Source organism: Limanda limanda, chromosome 22 (assembly GCF_963576545.1).
Source record: "Limanda limanda chromosome 22, fLimLim1.1, whole genome shotgun sequence".
Lineage (NCBI taxonomy): Eukaryota > Metazoa > Chordata > Actinopteri > Pleuronectiformes > Pleuronectidae > Limanda > Limanda limanda.
This window is the reverse complement of record NC_083657.1, coordinates 9850470-9869303: the sequence shown is the minus strand read 5'-3', so window position 1 is coordinate 9869303 and position 18834 is coordinate 9850470. Positions and strand designations below refer to the sequence as shown.

The window sequence follows — 18834 nt, the reverse complement described above, 5'->3', positions numbered from 1 at the left end:
TGTGTGTATGTGTGTGTGTGTGTTACAGAGCCAAGTTTCAACATGCTAAATATAACTGTTATTAAACGGTGAGCTGTAATTGAATGGATCCACTTCAAGAACATATGTGGTGTTTTGCACAAAGGCCTAAGCTGTGCATGGTTTATCACACACAGCATATGTTCTGGATGCATCAAGGCTTCTCAATGTATTCCGCTGTGAATGCACAATGTATCGAAAATGTACTTTGCATCATAATGATATTTGCTAAGAGGATGTCTTGCTGCACATGGGTGCTTTATGACACATGATCTCCTGGAGCAAGAGACGTGTGCTCTACAGTCAGAGCAGCAAATGAAAGAATACTGGTGAAGTGCTGCCATGAAGTGGCTTTGATAACCTGCCTGTGTTTGATGATGACATTCAGTGAAGTTCTGTTTAAAATACAATAGTTTTGAGATCCTACCCAAAAGTGAACACATAGCCGGGAGGTTTTACTCTAACATGTGACTCATAATACCAAAAAACGATTTAATTTTATAAACATTTGCATAAAGAATACGAGCATGTGTCAAAGATCATTAAAAACTCATAAAGTCCTTTAAGCTGCATATAACTCAGAGGTTTTCAATGTGTTTCTCAACCAAGGCCCATGTAAAAGATAGAAAATACTCTGGGGACCCTCTCATGGAATAGTTTGACATTTTACACTTTTAGAAACGTTATGTCAACACAGAATACTCAGATGTCAGGCTCATGTTAATGGTTCAAACGGAATGAATCGAGAAAACTTTCCATCGGCCCCTCGGCGGTGTGCCACCGACCCCCCAGGAGTCCTCGAACCACCATTTGAGTACCTCTGACTTGTTTATAAGGATATTACATTGAACCATGAACTTTGCAGACGCTGTGGACTGGAGTACAGAAGAAAGTTACAAGGCTTTTCCAGCAGAGGGAACCAAAGCTTTCTATCAGAATCAGAATCAACCTGCAACAACAGCTGTCTGGTTCTGAAGAAGAGAAGTTAGCAGAGGTTTTTACCCTAACAATAAGTAGGAGAAAATTAATAAACTCCTTGTATTGTAGACATCTGCTCAGCTGTGATTTGCTTTAGCTGCTCGCTTCAGAAACGCACTTTTAAAAGAGCCGATTGTTCTGCAGCTTGATTGAGAATCACTCGAGTCAGAGCTGTTGAGCTCGACACGGTAAAGCCGCCCTGTAGATTTGCGTTTGGTGAAGGTAATTTTCAAGGCGACTGAATAGGGAACAGAGCTTTGCATGAACAAAGCTCTGTGTGGTGCATCTTTTGAAGTGAACACTTCAAACCAAAAGCAACCAGCTCTGACCTTGTGCTTTAAGTATTGAACAACCTGCAACTTTTTACATAATCTCTTGGAAAATGTAGATGAACTAAACTTTTGTTGTTTTTCTTCTCTCCGTTTCTGTATTGGTACAAAATCCTCACACATAATTATGCCACCTCCCAATATAACGCTCTTCCTGAGTGTGTCCCACACAGAAAATATGCTGCTATTTGTTATTGCAGTATTTGGCATGATTATCCCGTCTGATTCTAAACTAGAGACGAGTGCTATTAAACTGTTCATGGGCCATTATGTACCAAATTGCACTGTATGACATATCTACAGGTTAATTAAGTCTCTAAAAGACAATGAACACTTAACTATATTAATTTCAACCTTTCTTTGAATATCAAAAGTTGTTTTTTTCTCGACCATTGGGTTTAATGTGTTTTATTGAACTTTAATCCCATAATATGAAATGCTGATATCAGATTTACTTCAGAATTCTCTGGTGTTTCCCTTCAGGGTCATTAAAAACCGGTGCCTGCTCTGCTGCTTAGTCGTATCTGATCTGAGGTCTGTGAACCAAACAGCTCGTGGTAATGATTCTCTCTCGTCTTAAAACTGTCACGTTGATGGACATCTCCACGCCATTAACTGTAAATAAGAGATTGTTTACATCAGGAACTTCTGCTGCAACGTTTCATCCCCACATCAGCGATTCCTTTAAGAAATAAACTAGAGACGAGTGCTATTAGACTGTTCTCCTAACTTATGAGGGCCATTATGTACCAAATTGCACTGTATGACATATCTACAGGTTAATCAAGTCTCTAAAAGACAATGAACACTTAACTATATTAATTTCAACCTTTCTTTGAATATCCAAAGTTGTTTTTTGTCTCGACCATTGGATTTAATGCGTTTTATTGAACTTTAATCCCATAATATGAAATGCTGATATCAGATTTACTTTAGAATTCTCTGGTGTTTCCCTTCAGGGTCGTTAGAAACACTAGTGCCTGCTCTGCTGCTTAGTCGTATCTGATCTGAGATCTGTGAACCAAACAGCTCGTGGCAATGATTCTCTCTCTCTCGTCTTAAAACTGTCACGTTGATGGTCGTCTCCACGCCATTAACTGTAAATAAGATTGTTTACATCAGGAACCTTCGCTGCAACGTTTCATCCCCACATCAGCGATTCCTTTAAGAAATAAACACCTGTATCGATTTCTTTTTTCCCCTCAGTGCGCCCTCTCTGCCGTATCTCATCCTTTGGACAGTGGCTCCAGCCGTCTTGTGTCCCGTCTGCCATTTTATGTCCCCGCTTGTCTACTCTCCTTTCTACTCCTCCTGACTATTGCACACTCCCTATCGACCTTTTCACTTGAAGTTCGGTTTTGACGGGCACCTCGTTGCCGTAAATCAAATGACAGGCGCGGCGCCGCACAAGGCAAACCGTGTCCTCCCCATGAGCCGTCACGCCGCGGCTGATTTGGCGAAGACGAGCAGGAAGGCGGATCGATGTTATCAGCCGGAACACGCTGGCCCTCAGCTTTGTGCTACTGTCCATTTGCAGACAAGGCCATTGACGTTCCCCCCTTTTTTTACGCCACAACTAATCGTACGGAAAGAATTGGGGTGATGATAAAATCTCAGGGTCCTGCTGAAGAGTGATGGCTGACATGTCTCGTGATGAGCGTACTGAGATTCTTTAGAGAAGCCATGTTGGACACGATACAAGGAATTCAGCTCAAGGCTGTTTACTGAGGTTTATTTATGTGTGTCTGCCTCCTGCAGTGGATCATACCTGGTACAGTTATATTACCAAGGCTGAGTTGTGGAGTGGAGTGGAGTTCAGTCTCTTTCAGAATATTTGATAGAAAAATAGTGATCATAGTTGAATTTTGCTTAACTCGAAAATAAGTTTTACTACAACGTAACGTTACGGTCCTCCCTCAGATGAGCCATACAGAAGCAAGATGAGCGTGAAGGGTCTGAAGTTACTGGACGACAAGTCACACCGATCCCTCCAACGCACGAGCACAGTGACCTTTAAAAGGAAAGCTTCAGCGTTTTTCGGAAAGCTGTTAAGATCAACAATAAATCGACGCAGGATTTTCCTTTTTTAGGGAAATAAGGAAATGTTTGGACAATCTGAAAAGATTATGATGTCTGCTGGGTGCAGAAATACACATTTCTTCTCTTTGGTTTACATGATTGCTAAATATGGAGCTGATTAACAACTCAGACTGATGCAGCTAAATGGAATTCAGCCATTATTCTCTCAGCTATTTACACTTTTTTAACCGTGGCATATAAAATGTCTCAGTTATTTAAAGGTCACGTTTTCAAGTAAATGTTGTCGTCGGACTAAGTCAAAGAACAGCAGGTATTTACTTGACTTAAAGAAAAGCAGCAAATCATCACAATCGAGTCAGAATCCAACTATACAGCAATGTTTTAATGATTGTTTTGCTGAAAATTGACATAAATGATAAATACATTTTTGCAGATTGATTTAATTGAACCTATAATTGATATTTCTAAGCTCTCACAGTCGGTGTTGAGAGGAGTAATTCAGGTGGAAAATGGATCCACACAACGAAGGCCCGCTCATGTGTTTACTACAATTCCAACCTTAAATAATGTGCATTATTTGTTATAATCTAACCTAAAACAGACTGAGGAGTTAAACCAAGCTGAAACTGTTGACTCGTACATGTCGATGTGTATTTGCGATGAAGGGTTGTCGATGGCGAAGTCCCCTGAATGCATGCACGCACACGCACCTGGCCACAGAGTGAGTCCTGAGTATCCGAATCACCCCGTGGCACTGTGCGGTTGATTGCTCATGCTTGTTTCGCCGAGGGTCGCCCCGGTTCACGGCTCGTAATTGCCTTCCCCCCCGTTTCGCAGGCGCCGCTTCAGTAAATACGGCGGCCCTGGTTTTAATGTGCCTCGGGGAAAAAAACACAAGCCAAACACTGATGCCGCTTTGCATGCCTGAGCAGATCGCTGCAGGTGTCGCCTAATTATCTCACCCACTTGTACCCCGGGCCGATCTGTAAACCGTCTCATCTTCGTCACGCCGTGATTGATGATGGCTGCATCGGAAACCAGTCCCCCCCCCCCACTCCTGGTCCTGTACTTCCACAAGGACTCCAGAGAGATTGAGAACACTTGTCACTTCATGGAAATGCTCTCGTGGGTTCTTTGGTTAGAACACAAGTATTTCACATTCACAGCAAAATATTTCTTGAGATTACTCCTGCACCCGTGGTGTTCAATTTAGTTTCATTAATATTTGTTGCTGAACAGTGTCTCTGAAGTGTGATGAAGCGGAAATTAGTAAAGCATCGTCAAGGCTCGCAAGGATTTAACAGATTTTGTTTGTCTTCGTCCATCCGTACATTATGCAAACCACTTTGATCGTCATGGAGACTGCATCCTTCGGAGGCTGCATTTGAAGACTAGTTGCATCACAGCAGAGCATTTAGGCTGCTCCATTTCGAAAGGCTCTTCTTTACATGCAGCCTTCAAATGCATCCTTTCAATCCCAAGAAACGAAGGCTGCAACAGGTGGATCCTTCTCCGGCCCCACCTATTCTAGGATTCACTGCTATTCAGTGACAAACAAAGCTGGTGAGTCTGATCATGCACCGAAATCCTCTGTAGACCAGAACCTCCTTTTTTCGGTTTAGCCTTCGTGGCCAACATAGAACAAACCCTTACGGAGGTAGCCCCTGACTTGAGACCGCTTAAGAAACAGCACAGGAAAAATGCAAAGATGCAATCTCCTTTCCTTGTCTACATACATCATATTTAACGTACCCATGGTTAGAGAGGCGGATTCATCGACCTCTTCTGATGGTCGTGTCCTCTGCGTCTAACTCTCCTCAGACCAGAGGGGAGGAGATTCCGTCCCCTTGTGAATACGGGGGACTGAAAGTGGCGAGACAGGTGCCAGCGACAAGTGAGAGAAAATGTGTAATCTCCCCGGAGATCTGCGCCTATCGGTCGACACAGGCAGACGAACAAAAGGCTGGAGTTTTGTCACCCAGACTTGTTCATTACACAGATAAGAAACGACAGAGTTGGTGACACAGCAGCCGCCTGACATTTCAGACTCGGATCAATCAGAGACGCCGCTCGGCAGAGGGGACGGAGGAGGGACGCTTCAGTGGAGACATGATGGTGTGTAGTGATTAGGGAGGCGCGAACTGTCATGAAGTGATCCAATCTATTTAGTGTAGTTATGAGAAGTATCCTGTTTAATATTTAAAACATTTAAATATGTATAAGAATTCACGTAACAAGGCACAAAGGTCTCTTCATCTTCATTAAGCAAAATGTCATAAGATGATAAAAATTATTCTCCTGTGTAACATTGCAAAGATGATTTTCTTCAAATCTAATGATAACAAATACCAGTAATATTTTGTGTTCCACCATTTGGGGGATTTTAGCTTCATCTCCAATGTTATTAAAGATATTTATCTGCTTGAGATGAGGACACCAGAGTTCCAGAGGATCACAGCATAGATCTACTCTTATTTTCTTTATCATATCAACAGATAGAGCCTTGAACAGTCGAAAGTAGGCCAAACGTACAGGTTTTTCCACCTCACAGGATGTAAATAACTAAATTATAAGAATATTTTTCTGAGTATAATATCAAAGTCCAGTTGAGGTAAAGCATTTTATTATTTTATTCAGGTACAGTATCCTTAGCTTTGGCAACCGTCAGGTTTTCTAGTTCTGTTAAAAGAGAAAATACCTCATTTATTTTGATTTCAGGAGACTGAAGACAGGGATTTACGGAACCTTTGATCAAATAGTCTCTTTTTACTCAAATCTCTTTCACACAATAGTGACGTCGACTCATGACATCTAATTTGTCCTTTCAGATTTCAACATAAAACCATTTTGTAATTTGGATCGTCCAGAACCAAAAAGCCCTGTCAGGTCAACAAATGCTGAATTATTTTACTCTGTCCATCTGTCAGACCTGCTGTGCTGTAAAAGTGTCGGAGCAGCGATTGTCCAGAAGCTGTGTGACATTAATGGAGCAGGATGTGTGATGTAGTATTTACCTGTCAGAGTTGTGATAGAATAATGCCTCCTCTAGTTTGGATGGATGATCCGTGGCATAGAACCCCCCACCCCCACTCTCCTCTCACCTCCATCCTCTTTTCTTCAGTAATTCATTGGATATTGTATCACTAGGCTGCGGGAAGAGGTTATGATTGGTCAATCATCCCCCATCTGGCTCCCAGGGGCCATGTGGAGAGCCAGGATGGAGTGAGGCCTGAGGGCATGCATCCCCGTGGCTCCGGGAGAAACTTGGCCGCGTTCAGGAAAACGAAACCTCCGCTGGCCAGCGTACACGTGGCTCGGATGGATGTGTGATGTGGCCGGGGCAGCACTGATGTCGTGCCAGTTGCTTACATGTTGCCAATGATGCCGTTGCCTAGGATACGCTGGGGAAGTTGGGTCAGCTGATATTCTGTACACTCCACTGTACCTGGCAGCTGGGTAATGCCTTGAACCAAACCAGAACCTCCCCCATAGGAGAGTCTCTTCCTGATTTACGCTTTTATTGAAAAGTGGGGCAGGATTTATTCGACATTTTGAGACGTATTGAATTAGTTAAATTTGCAGTAACTGGTTATAGGGCGACTAATGGCAGCAGATACAAGCCGGAATTCCAGCAAAGTAATATGGAAATATCTGGTTATTTTCCTGCTAAATTCACTGTCTACTTGCTAACTGTCTTTTCATCATTTGGTGCTGGGCAGGTATCACAAATTTTGCTTTTAAAGCTTTTCCTCTGAAGACGGTCGACTGCTGTAGCTGGAAATCCCATTGTTGAGATCAGTGAGAATGAATTAAAACCGAAAAGCTGTGGAACATAAAACAGTCAGTTAAAAGATGATAAAATGCAGAGTTGAGTCGGGTTCGGCGTTAGTCGCGACCCCTTTTATAAACACATTAATATGATTCATTATTTATGGAACAATACTTATGATAGCTGCTTTAATATTTAATGGTAATTCTTCAATTTTGTACTAAGTCTCAGAAGGTTTACAATACCATTCATTATTGTGGCTTGAATAGCTAATAAACAATATAATTCCCCTAAGGAGGAATCACTGTATAATAGATTGAATTCTATTTTAACAACCCCCCCCCCATCATATATATCGCACAGATTCATACAGTCATATTGTCGGTGGGTGTTTCTCATCCTCTATGGACGAGCCCCACATACCAATGAGTCCTTACATATCCTGGGGGGGAAGTCAGATTAAGTTGGGCGTGTCTGCTGAATAATATTTTCTATTTCAAACAGCACAGTGCTCAATTATTCACTTTATTTATTTATTATTTTCTGGTAGAATTGTAGATGGGTCCTTTTTGCATTTTCTTGCACGTTCAGAGAAGAACGGTGAAGTAAATGCACATGAGAGCTTCTGATTGGTCATTTGAGCAGCGGAGTAAGTGGCGAGTCTACTTTTTTATTCAAAAATAACCGAGAGGTTTGATGATTGCAATCAAGGCGGCGATGATGGAGTTCATTTCCAGTGCAGAGGAATTAAAGCAGAGGAGATTTATAAGCGGTTTGAGTATTGAAACTATTTTGATTATTATTTCTTTTTAAGTTAAATATTTCTATATTCTTTTCTATAGATCATTAATTAGGCTCGAGGTGGATGATTAGGATTATGACAGTCTGCACAAGGCCAGTAGGTGGTGGTGTCTTCACTCATTTGCTCCAAGCACTGAATCAACCAAACAGACACACACAGGCACACACACCACTCCACTACATCTCAGCCCCATTAACAACCCTTTGGAAAAGAGTTGGTTACATTTAATGAAGCAAAGTGATCAATAACATACACTTACATTGATATATATAAAAAACCACTGAGACATATTGACTCCTCTCTTTCCCATATTGCTGATACCCATGAAACCCTCTCATACCAAAGCTTAGAAGAGGCAGAATTAACAGTCACGTGGTTGATTATGCATTTTTATTTCTTCCTAATCTGGTTTAAGGCATGAAAACAATGAAGTTTTCTCATATCTTTAACCCCTTTTTTTTGGGAGGAAATTAGCATATTGCATATGCAACAGTAGTTGGAAAGCGCAGCAGATTGTTATTGTGTGTATGAAAAGTAGATTACAGCCGGTGTATTATGATAAAGCTGTTGTTTTCCATCCATCCTGCTTTATTTTCCCCTCATCTGCAACTTCATCTTTACAATAGTAAACACACACACACACAGATCTCAACAATGCGACATTAATACAATTCATTGCCTCATTTTTCTGGTTGTGTCAGTTCTGTATTTGTGTTCCAGGATTTGTGTTTGCACTTAATGTGAACGTGTACGGCTCACGAGAGGCTGCTAGTCCTCCAGCGCCTCCAGTCCCCCCCCGCCTCTGTCTCACCCTCCTCCACCCGCCCCTCTCTCCCTCACACATATCCACTCCCTCTCATCCTCCCTCCCTTTACTCTGCAGCCAGGCAGTCAGAGCGAGAGGCAGCCGCAAAACTATCAGGCGAGAGCGGAGTTTTCTTCTCCCCCAGCTTTTTCACCTGTCTCCTCATCTTGGGGAAGAGGAAATAATGAGGACACTTTAAGATCAGCATGCCTAGACTTTATTCCACCTGGAGCTGGCTTTTATAAATTATCTTTCACCCCACTTATCCCCCTTGAGACCAGAGAGACCCTAAATGACTTCAGGCTCCTCACAAACCCGACGCCGGCTCTCGTCTCTCTGATCCTCGACCTCCTCGAGGATCAGAGAGCCTGCCCCTAGGTGTGGGCCGGTGCAGCACTGGAGTGGGTGCAGGTGAACCGGAGTGCGGGACCGGGTGACGGCGCTGGTCCTGGCGGGGGTACCGAGGGCGAGGAGGCCGGCTCGGGCTCCGGCTCCGGGTCAGGGTATGGTGGCACGGAGTTGTCCGAGGGCGGAGCGATGATAAATGCCATCTGGGAGACGGAGGGGCTGCAAACGGTGGGGATCGTGGTGCTGGTGTTCGCCTCCATCAAGCTGCTGCACCTGCTGGGGCTCATCAGCTTCTCGGAGGGTAAGGTGCTGATAAAGGGACGGGGGGAATGAAGGGAGAGAAGGAGAAATGGAGAATTTCCAACTTCTGTTCTTCAGTTGCTTTAACTTCTGACCTGAGGTTTCCAAAAACAGCTATTTGAGAAGGTTAATTGAGGTTAATTGAGGCAGGGAAGAAAACTGGAGTGTCTTTTTTTTGAGTGGAAGTTGAAATAAGTGGGAGCTCGAGATACGACTGGAGGCAGGAACATGTTGAGTTAGGAGAAATGTGTCAGTTCAGAAAAGTTTGAAAAGATTTTGAAGGACTTTGAATTTCCTGGGTTCAGAAAGATGGGGAATGAAAGACCCGTCTGTCATTCTAAAGCCTCTGAGGTCAATTCCATCTCTCTTTTTTTGTGTGCATATGTTTTGAGAGGATGTGTGTACAGGCGTGTTTGAGTTGCTCACCTCACAGTGTCTTCATGTGTGTATACGTCTTCTCTGTGGACCCAGGGGGGAATTCAGGGCACCGCCTGGCAGAGTGAACCTGGGGGGGGCCTAAATAAACTGTCTGGTTTGGATCCTCTGCGGTTGTCTCATTAAATAAAGTGGAGCGGCACAGTCAGCAGTTTGAGCTGAAAAACCCCAGCCTATTCATCAGATCGCTGTTTAGTAAACACGCCTTATCTTCTAATTAGGATCATCCGTCAAACGTCTCTCCCGAAGCTGCATCCATATTCAGTAAAGAAAAGAAAAAAAAGGCCATGTGTGAAAGCGACTAGCTGGAAAAAGCTGACCTGACCCCGAGGGGAGTGTTTACACAGGGTGGAGGTGTCAGCGTCTGCGTGTTGGCCGCGACTGGGTTATTTCAAAAGGCACCTGGGAGCAGTGTTTTCATTTTTTTAACAGTTTACATGCTCCAGTAAACAGCGCAGTGCGATTGGAGGGAGAGAGTCCTGCCATGTTTTCCCGAAAGCAGCCAACGACGTGATATTGGATGCAAATAGAGACGTCAGAGGAGTTTTGATATGATCAGTATGCCACTCAGGTGTCTGTCAGCGTTTACAGGGGGAAGCTGTCAGAGCTCGTGGCTCCGGATGAGCAGTCGATACAGGAATCGATTCAGTGCAGAGAGAGAGAGATGAGTCGAGTTAAGAGTAAGTCTCGATGATGGGAGCTGATTTGAAAAGGAGGGATCACAGTGGTTTGTGTCAACACTGGAGTTCTCAGCTGAGGGAAGCGTCATGTGTGGAATCTGAAAATCCTGTTGGGCTTCAAGGAAACTTAAAGTAAACCTGAATTCAAACTATAGTGCGCAACTAACAATCACTACCAAAGTTTTTTTACATTTGATTAATGAGTTGATCATGTGAGTTGATCATCTCCATTAAAATCTTCAAGCATTTGTGCATAAAATGAGGGAAGATAGTGAGAAATGGCATAAATGATTTGTTTTCTCAAAGCCAATATTACCAAACATTAACAAATATGAATTTTTTTCTTTGATACAAGGACAAAAAAGCTAAGAAAACCATCAAATCTACACATTTAAGACGCTGGAACCATTTTCCTCTTGAAAAATCACTGAGATCAGATGATTTGTTTCAGCTTTAATGTAAAAAAGTCACTTGTTTTGCCAAACCACAAACATATAGTAGATAGATAGATGGATGGATGTATAGATAGATGGATAGATGGATAGATAGATAGATAGATAGATAATTCATAAACTGTTGGCAATTCATTCTCAACTGTTTGCAATTTAACTCATCATTCATCTCATTCATCTCAGTTGAGTTCATCTGTTAAACTCAACTCATGATAGAAAAAGCTGAAGGTCAAAGGGTTACACTTGAATCTGGGGCCTTCTGGTTTTAAACTCTCAGTCCTGACCTCTGAGCCACAGCTTCATTCACGTATAAACCACACAGTCGTGTTGTGTTTCCAGTTTTGTAACAGAAATCCCTTTCTGCCACTGTTGTTTCCTGCCTTTTGTATTTTTTTTTTTTTTAAACAAAAACCTCTCTGGGGAAGTGTTTCATCGAGCTAGCACGCTCTGCTTAACATTCATCGCGTCAGACGTGTTCACAGCTGGGAGCTGCCCAGTGCGATCACATCCCTCCGCCAGCGGCCACCTGAGCAGCCCCACTGGGGGCATCTGGGGGATAAAGGTCTCGCTTTAGAAGCCTCTAAGCCGAGGCAGCTTCTCAGCTGGGCTGCAGATCTGAAGTCGGTCTGGCGGTTGTTTTTTTACTCTGCTCCACATCTGACTGTGGAGTCTGCTGGCAGGACAAAGAAGCATTGTAACGATTCTGTCCCCTCTCTTCTCCGGGGACTCGACTCCTCTCTACTGCACAGACGGTAAAGACTTCAGACCTGGAGATGGTTTGTTAGCAGCTCCAACCTGCCACTCACAGGCTGTTGGAGAAAACACAGATCGTTGCATCAGACCAGAGCATTGTGGTGTGAGTTGTCGTGTGCCAGGGCTTTGGCAAGAAGCACAAGTTTGGCCACTTCCAGTTTAAATATGAATGTATTTGGACTGATGCCTGTATCCTTGCTAACTATGTAACTATGCCAAGGCTGGTTTTAGAGTTTCACCGTAGCTGCACAACAACTACATTAGAGATCTGATACTTGTGTAGTAATTTATCATCTCATTTTCTTGTCCGAACTGCTTGGCTTTATATACTAATTTAGCTTTTGTGGTACTTGCACACAGGTTGTTGTTGCAGCTTTCCTTATTAGGACTTTGCATTGACTAACATTCATTGTGGACAAAAGCCTAACGTCAGAAATGACGTTTTGCCTGATTAGGACTTGGCTTTGGTCCCCATGAGGTCCACTGGTCCTGACAAAGTTACTGTTTATACTGGAGAAGTTCCTAAAGAGAGAGAGACACACACACACACACACACACACACACACACACACACACACACACACACACACACACACACACAAACATTTCTACTTACACTGACACAAAACTGTCATTAGTGCAAAGTGCTGAGCAAAGACTCATGGGGTACAGACTAATCATCTGCAAGTAATTTTCTGTTTCATCCCCATAACACCCCCTAAATCCCTCTCACACAAAAACACGCACACATACACATATTTTTACGCTAACACCATTACACCAACCACAATGGAACGCTGCGTCAGTTCGGACACGTCATCTGTTATTATCGTGCGATAGCCCAGAGAGCGTCTCAGTGGCTGATATTCATCAAACAATGTTCTTATGTTCTCTGTGTCCTTGATGGGGATTTATGACCTGGCAACAACACACAGGGAGTTGGCGTCTGCACTGAGCAGCATCATTATTTATTTTTCTTTTTCGTCTGTTTTCACTGGCTGAAGTGTGGAAGTATCTGCAGTGATGAGCAGGTCACGGCTGCGGAGGGCAAGCTGAGGCGAAACCCCAGGAATGTGATGGATGTGCACACAGAGACGACTGCAGATAAACCTTATAGGGTTTGAGTGAAAGTCCAGATCAGCAGAAAGTGGCACATGAAGCTGGAGAGCAATTTAATCACTATGTTAATCTACAGAGTGTGAATTGTGGAAGTTGCTGGACTTCTGCTCCAAGCTGTTCAGTTGGTGTAACTTCTGCGAGTCTATGAAATCCATACGTTTGACTTATCTGGTATCTCACCTGTAACCGTTTGGCAAGACCGTCTTATGAGAATGACTTTTCACCTCGCGAAACTGACATGCAAACAAGGTATCGTCTCCCAGAGCTGCTGGCATAGGTTAAAGGGATAGTTCACGGAAAGAATTCACCCATTATCTACTCACCACTGTGCTGATTGGGGGGGTGGGTGAAGTGTTTGAGTCCACAAAACACTCTGGAGCTTTAGGGGTAAACAGAGGGTTGCAGCAAAATCCAATACAATCGAAGGAAAGGGTGTCCATCTCTTCAGGCGTAAGAAAATAACATAAAAACCACAACATGCCTCCATATTGCTTGTGTGGTGTCATCCAAGTGTCCGAAAGCAACAAAGTTTACCCCTGAAGCTCCAGTGTGTTTTGTGGAGTCAGAATAGATAGATAATGAATGAATTAATTAATTAAATACCCTTTAAGGCTCAAATGTCTTGTTTATTCAAGGCTAAACCTCCCCATAAGAATCTAAGCTGCTTTCACAACTGTGCTGCATTTGCAATGTTGTTTTATGATTTTCCAATTTTTAATTTGGTGGTTTGGTTCAACCATGATCGAGCTCAACCTGTTGATCGGTATCAGATGCAGGAAACGTCATCCAGCACAGGATGGAGGGGGGGTGGATGCTCAGATCTGAAACAGGTGGAGACTTTTAAATATCAAACAAACCTGCGTAATCTTTCTGACGCAAAATTATAAAATGACCTTTCTGCCGCTGTTGCTTTGTGGCATTTAGTGGTGCCTGTCATAATAATCCCAGCAAGCGGAGGCACAGCTGACCTGCAGCTTGCTCATAAAGGCCTGCATCACAGGGATGTGTATCCGGTGTTGTGTGATGCAGTCAAAAGTGTGTTCCTCGTGTAAAGTGCAGAAGTGTGTACTGTACATTCACCCCCAACACACACACACACACACACACTGTGTTGCATGTGTGCGGTACTAACTGCATCTTCATGGGATTGTTTTCTTTGTCGAGACACGCATCCATTAAGGAAGTCAGTTTAAGTGTTTGCATTGCTCCGGATGATACAATTTAACATTCCGACCACTTAATTTAATTGGAGACACTCCTAGTGGAAATAAATCTCATTAATACTCGAGCGAGTCGACCGGGTCTAAAAGATTAAAATATGGAAACACCAACTCGGTTCCAGGTAGCGGAGTGCGAGATATTTTTTACGAGCAGCCCCCCCCTGCGAGTTCATCCACTTACCGATTCATGTAGAGGACAACAATCAACCAGTCCAATTACCCTTTGGCTATTTTCCATGCTGCCTATTTAGAGCGGTGACATGATTGACTTAACCTTTGTGCCTGGACGCCCTAAGTTATTGGTCCCTCTGGTGTCTTCTTCTCAGAAGTAAGAGGACTTGACCTGTCAATTCGAATCAGCAGAGCAAGGGCAAGTATCGCTCGAGCAATCAGTTCAGACGAAAACATCACGGGTAATAAATCCTGATCGGTGGAGGACTGCAAATGCTTCGGAGCCAAGGAAGTGATACGGATGATTGCGCTTGTTAAAGGTGGAAGAAAGCAGGTGCATGGCAGGTTGTGTTCTTAAAGATGTAATTATGAGCTTGGTGCAGGGATGCAGTATAGTGCACAGATATTTCCCACTATTATTAAATGTGAATAGAAGCTCGTTGGGGTTTTGTGATCGTCATTAATTCAAATCTCGCACAAGCCACGTGCGGTTGTTCATCTCATTAAAGGACGCAGTTAAAAGCTTAAGTGTCGTTATGAGGAGAAAAGAACTGCGAGTCTTTCATAAACCCGCGTCCGTCTCTGGAGCTTTGACGCTGCACGCACGTGGTGCTTATTTTCAATCAAGGCTATTCCGGCTCGTTTCTGCATGTGCGTGACTTTAATTAGTCAAACAAAATGAATATCCATGTTGCCACACGCAGCCAGGAACAATATTTTCCGTAATTAAGCCGGGGACAAAGGTTTCTCATGCATAATGCAGGAGATCCTTTCCAGCAGTGTGGCTTTTTTAATTTCATTTTTTTTTTCCTTTTGGCTTTATAGTCTCCTCTACTTTCCATGGATGAAAAGGATGTTGGAATGTTTCTCTTGTGAAGTCTGCACACTTTCTAAAACCCTCATCGCATGGACTCGTTGGAAAGTGGTTTCGAAACTTCCCTCGGATGAAACTCGTGGAGAGTGGTCGCGGTAGAGAAAAACGCTGACTCGTCGCTATGGTAAAGCGATCTCATTACAGGCGACTTGAATGGTGCAGTGGAACCATTCACCGCGAGGTTTTAATCTGAAAATATATCATCCGTCATCAGCAGTGAAGATGAAGCTTGGCGACGAGGGGTTAAGAGTCTCATTTCGTGAAACAATAATTAGCCTCTGCTGAGATATCAAAGATGATGAACTAAAAAGTGTTGGATGCATAAAAAAGATGCACAGAAAAGCATAAAGAGGGACCACTCGGCCGGTTTTAATCAAATTAGTCAGTGTTGCTAACCATTCATCAGTTATAAGCATTGCTGAGCTTGTCGTCTTTGCTAACAGCTGATGTGCACTTAGAATCTTTTGACGAGGAATCTTAGTCTTAGATTCTGCTTTACAATACAATTGCTTATATGCAAAGGGGATTAGCTATTATTCCATCTATTCCTGTGTACACCACCGCGTGCATCCCCAGGGTACGTGAGTTGTAATGTGATATTTGCATATTTCTGTATGGACGGGGATAAGGAGTGATACGGAGCTAGAAATCACTTTAACAAAAACATGGCAAATGTAAGTATCTTGTCAGAATACAATCGATAAATCCGTGAGGTAACATTGGTGTGAATACGGATGACTCCCTTGAAGTGAATCAGTAAAACTTACTCCCCTTCAGGCCTTTTCTTTTTTTTGGAAAGCTTCAACTTTTGAGACCGAATCGTGTTAAAACTTCCTTCCTTTGTTCCACCATATAATTTTTAAGATGATAAGGGGAGAAAGGCCGGCCACATTTTCTGCCCAGTGCAGAGCAAAGTGTTTTTTCAGACGTATTGAAAGACTTGAGAGTGACAAATGATTACAATAAAGGCACAGACTGGTCTTTCCCTGTCTTTCACATCCTAGTAAATGCCTCAGTCCTCTGATGGTGTGTCATTACAGCCAGAGTGAAGGAGAGTGTACTTCAGAAATACAATGCCACAGTTCATGTAAGAACATAAAAAATGTGGACGTTGTTCTTAAGGCTGAAAAATGTTGCCTCCTGAACTTGAAATCACTTTATATTTCTAGTATTCAAAGTTTATTTGCTTGAATTCATATTTTTTTAGGAAAAGACCTGATCTTGCATCACTGCTCCTTTTAGTCAAACATATTAATAATGAATTGTGTGATGAAGCCGTCGATGCCTCACTTAATGTTTCATCATGAAGGGTTCGACTTCTTTGCTGCTGGCTGCAGACGGGCAAACCTGCAGCTGAGTAGCTTTGCGTTACAAATACTACAGCAAGTTTAAAGTTTGGGGTCGACAGATTTTCACCTCAAACGTCGGGCTCCACAAACAGCAGCACATGTGTTGTCTTATGTTGTTTTGTTCCATGGAGACAAAACCAGTCAATCGTATTGTCTTCATCGGAAATTTGGGACCTTTGTAGAGAAGGATCATCTCAGTGAGCTTTTATTTTGAAAAATTACTCTATAGTTTGTTCTAAAAGGGCTGAGAAAGAGCGAGAGAACCTGCAAACTGTACACAGGCTTATGAGGTGTCTCCATCATTCATCTCACTCACACACACACACACACACACACACACACTCCAGTTATAAAATGTGGTTGCACCGTCTCCAAAAATCATAAAGGGCATCATCAAGGCTTCTATTCATCTGGCTGTTTACACATTGTATCTTCCCAGTCTATCTCTTTGGATCTGCCTTCCATCATTGGCAGGTCGTCAAAACTTGTCACGTCCCAGGAAAAGTAAACACACATCTCATAACTGAAGATTTAAAATGCAAATACGTGATGTAATTCAAGCCCCATCTCCCAGGCAGTTGGGGATTGTGGTCTCGGTGATTCACCCAATTGGGTTTTGTCTGAACACAGACCAGTGACACTGCCACAGGCAACTGGAGGCCGTTCTTATTAAATAACAGGAAGGACACATCGCTCTCCTCGGCTTCAATCTAAAGGCTTATTTGTAGTCGTGCCCACTAAATGGGAAGAAATGGCGGATCTGTGTCCACCTCTCTCCTGATTTGTCTGGCATCAAATTAGGATTTGTCATTACACAGCAGGGACTCGGTTTGAATTACTCTTCTTATATTGACTCGGATCTGCAGATCGGAGACCCGCACAGAGCTGAACAGCAACCTGCAGAAGTCCAGTGCCGACAGCGCTGGTATTCTGGACATCGGATTTAATTTGTTTGGGAGCATTAGAAAATATTCTGTGCCACAAAGGGGACTTTGTTACACTTTAGGGAAAGAGAAGTCGGCCTTTGCGAAGATGATTTATCTTGTGTTTTCAGGCGAATTTGGATATGCAGACTTTACATAGTATCCTGTGGCACTTCCACTCACCCGCACAGTTCACTTATTTAATATCATCTAGGGAGATTACTTCTGGAGGAAGAGGAAGAGGAGGGTGTAACTCCACATGTACAGTAAGGATGTCTAAACTTCATGTAAACAAACAAGACTGAAAACTTGGGGTGTAAAAGATGCTGAGCTCAGAGTTTTGCTCATTGCCTTCCAGGTAAGACCGAGTTTGAGTCTAAAAGTTCACATTAAACTGATTTTACCTTGGCTGTGTGATTGCTGTTTTGGACACAGCCCAAATATTATGTATATATATTATATCTGCCATGTTTGACCATATGGCAGATAGTCTCAAACTGTATCTAAGCATCACATCTATTAATTGTCCTGATGTTTAGAATACTCCAAGAGCCAGAGGCCTCAACAGGTGTATTTTCGACTGAAGCAATACTGGAGCAATAAATACAAAAAAGCAGCAGCAGTGCAACACTTTTCTCCAAGTTGGTATTTTGCTGGGAGGTGACAAGTGCCAAGCTGCCAGTGAGCAGGTAAGTTTGGTAAAAATCCATCACCAGGCCAAAGCTGTCGGACGCTGCTTGTCTGCCGTCCTCTCCGCCCTCCGGATCTCCGGGTGTAATTTCAGTTAATCGCGAGTGGCCAAGCGCCACATTTGTCCATGTTCGTGCTGAAAAAACAACACACAGCCTCGGGGCCCAAACACTGGAATGAGGTGTTGCAGTGAATCCGCTGTTTGAACGTTGACACAATAAATACCGGGCTTACCAGCAGCCTCCTGCCTCCTGCCTCCTGGCTCTTTCCCCGATTGGCTCAGATTGAATTTAACATTTGCACTCGTGTAACGGAGCACACGACACGACGTGACCTTCTGTAAATGTTCTTTGTGTTTTACTGCTGCTAATACTGAGGTGACCTTTTTCGAGAAATGGTTTAAAATCCAAACACGAAAGAGGCATCGACCACTCGGCAAAGCATTGGCTTTGACTTGCACTAAATAAATAAACATCAGCTAAACAAGCTCTGTTTTTCTAAAGCCATCAATTATTTTTAATGGAGTAATATTTCTGCCTAAACACGGACAAATAGTTGTGTAAAGTATTAATTGATGGGTTAAGGAATGTATAAAGTTATTCTTACCAATCAATACAATTTTAGAAGTATCGATTCCTCAGCTTAATCCTGATATTACATTGCATTTCTTTTCGGTGCATTTCTGAGAGACAGTAATCCGCCAGATTTTAACTTGATACCATCTGTGTCGACATCTGCAGAAAACAGATAAAGGTGTTAAGAGATTAACACCTGGCCGCC

General features: G+C 43.0%; 1 protein-coding gene across 3 annotated transcripts in view; it reads left to right on the top strand.

Annotated features, from left to right (window-relative positions):
- Window positions 1–18834, top strand: part of kcnip4a (potassium voltage-gated channel interacting protein 4a) — a 104878-nt gene that overhangs the window by 71259 nt on the left and 14785 nt on the right. Inside the window, exon 1 of one of the 3 annotated variants that reach the window (XM_061066284.1) lies at window positions 9278–9389. The exons of the other annotated variants lie outside the window; for them this stretch is intronic. Coding sequence (XP_060922267.1) covers window positions 9278–9389 — 112 coding nt within the window. Of the gene's footprint in view, window positions 1–9277; window positions 9390–18834 lie in introns of those variants that run through there. 3 annotated transcript variants of the gene reach the window in all.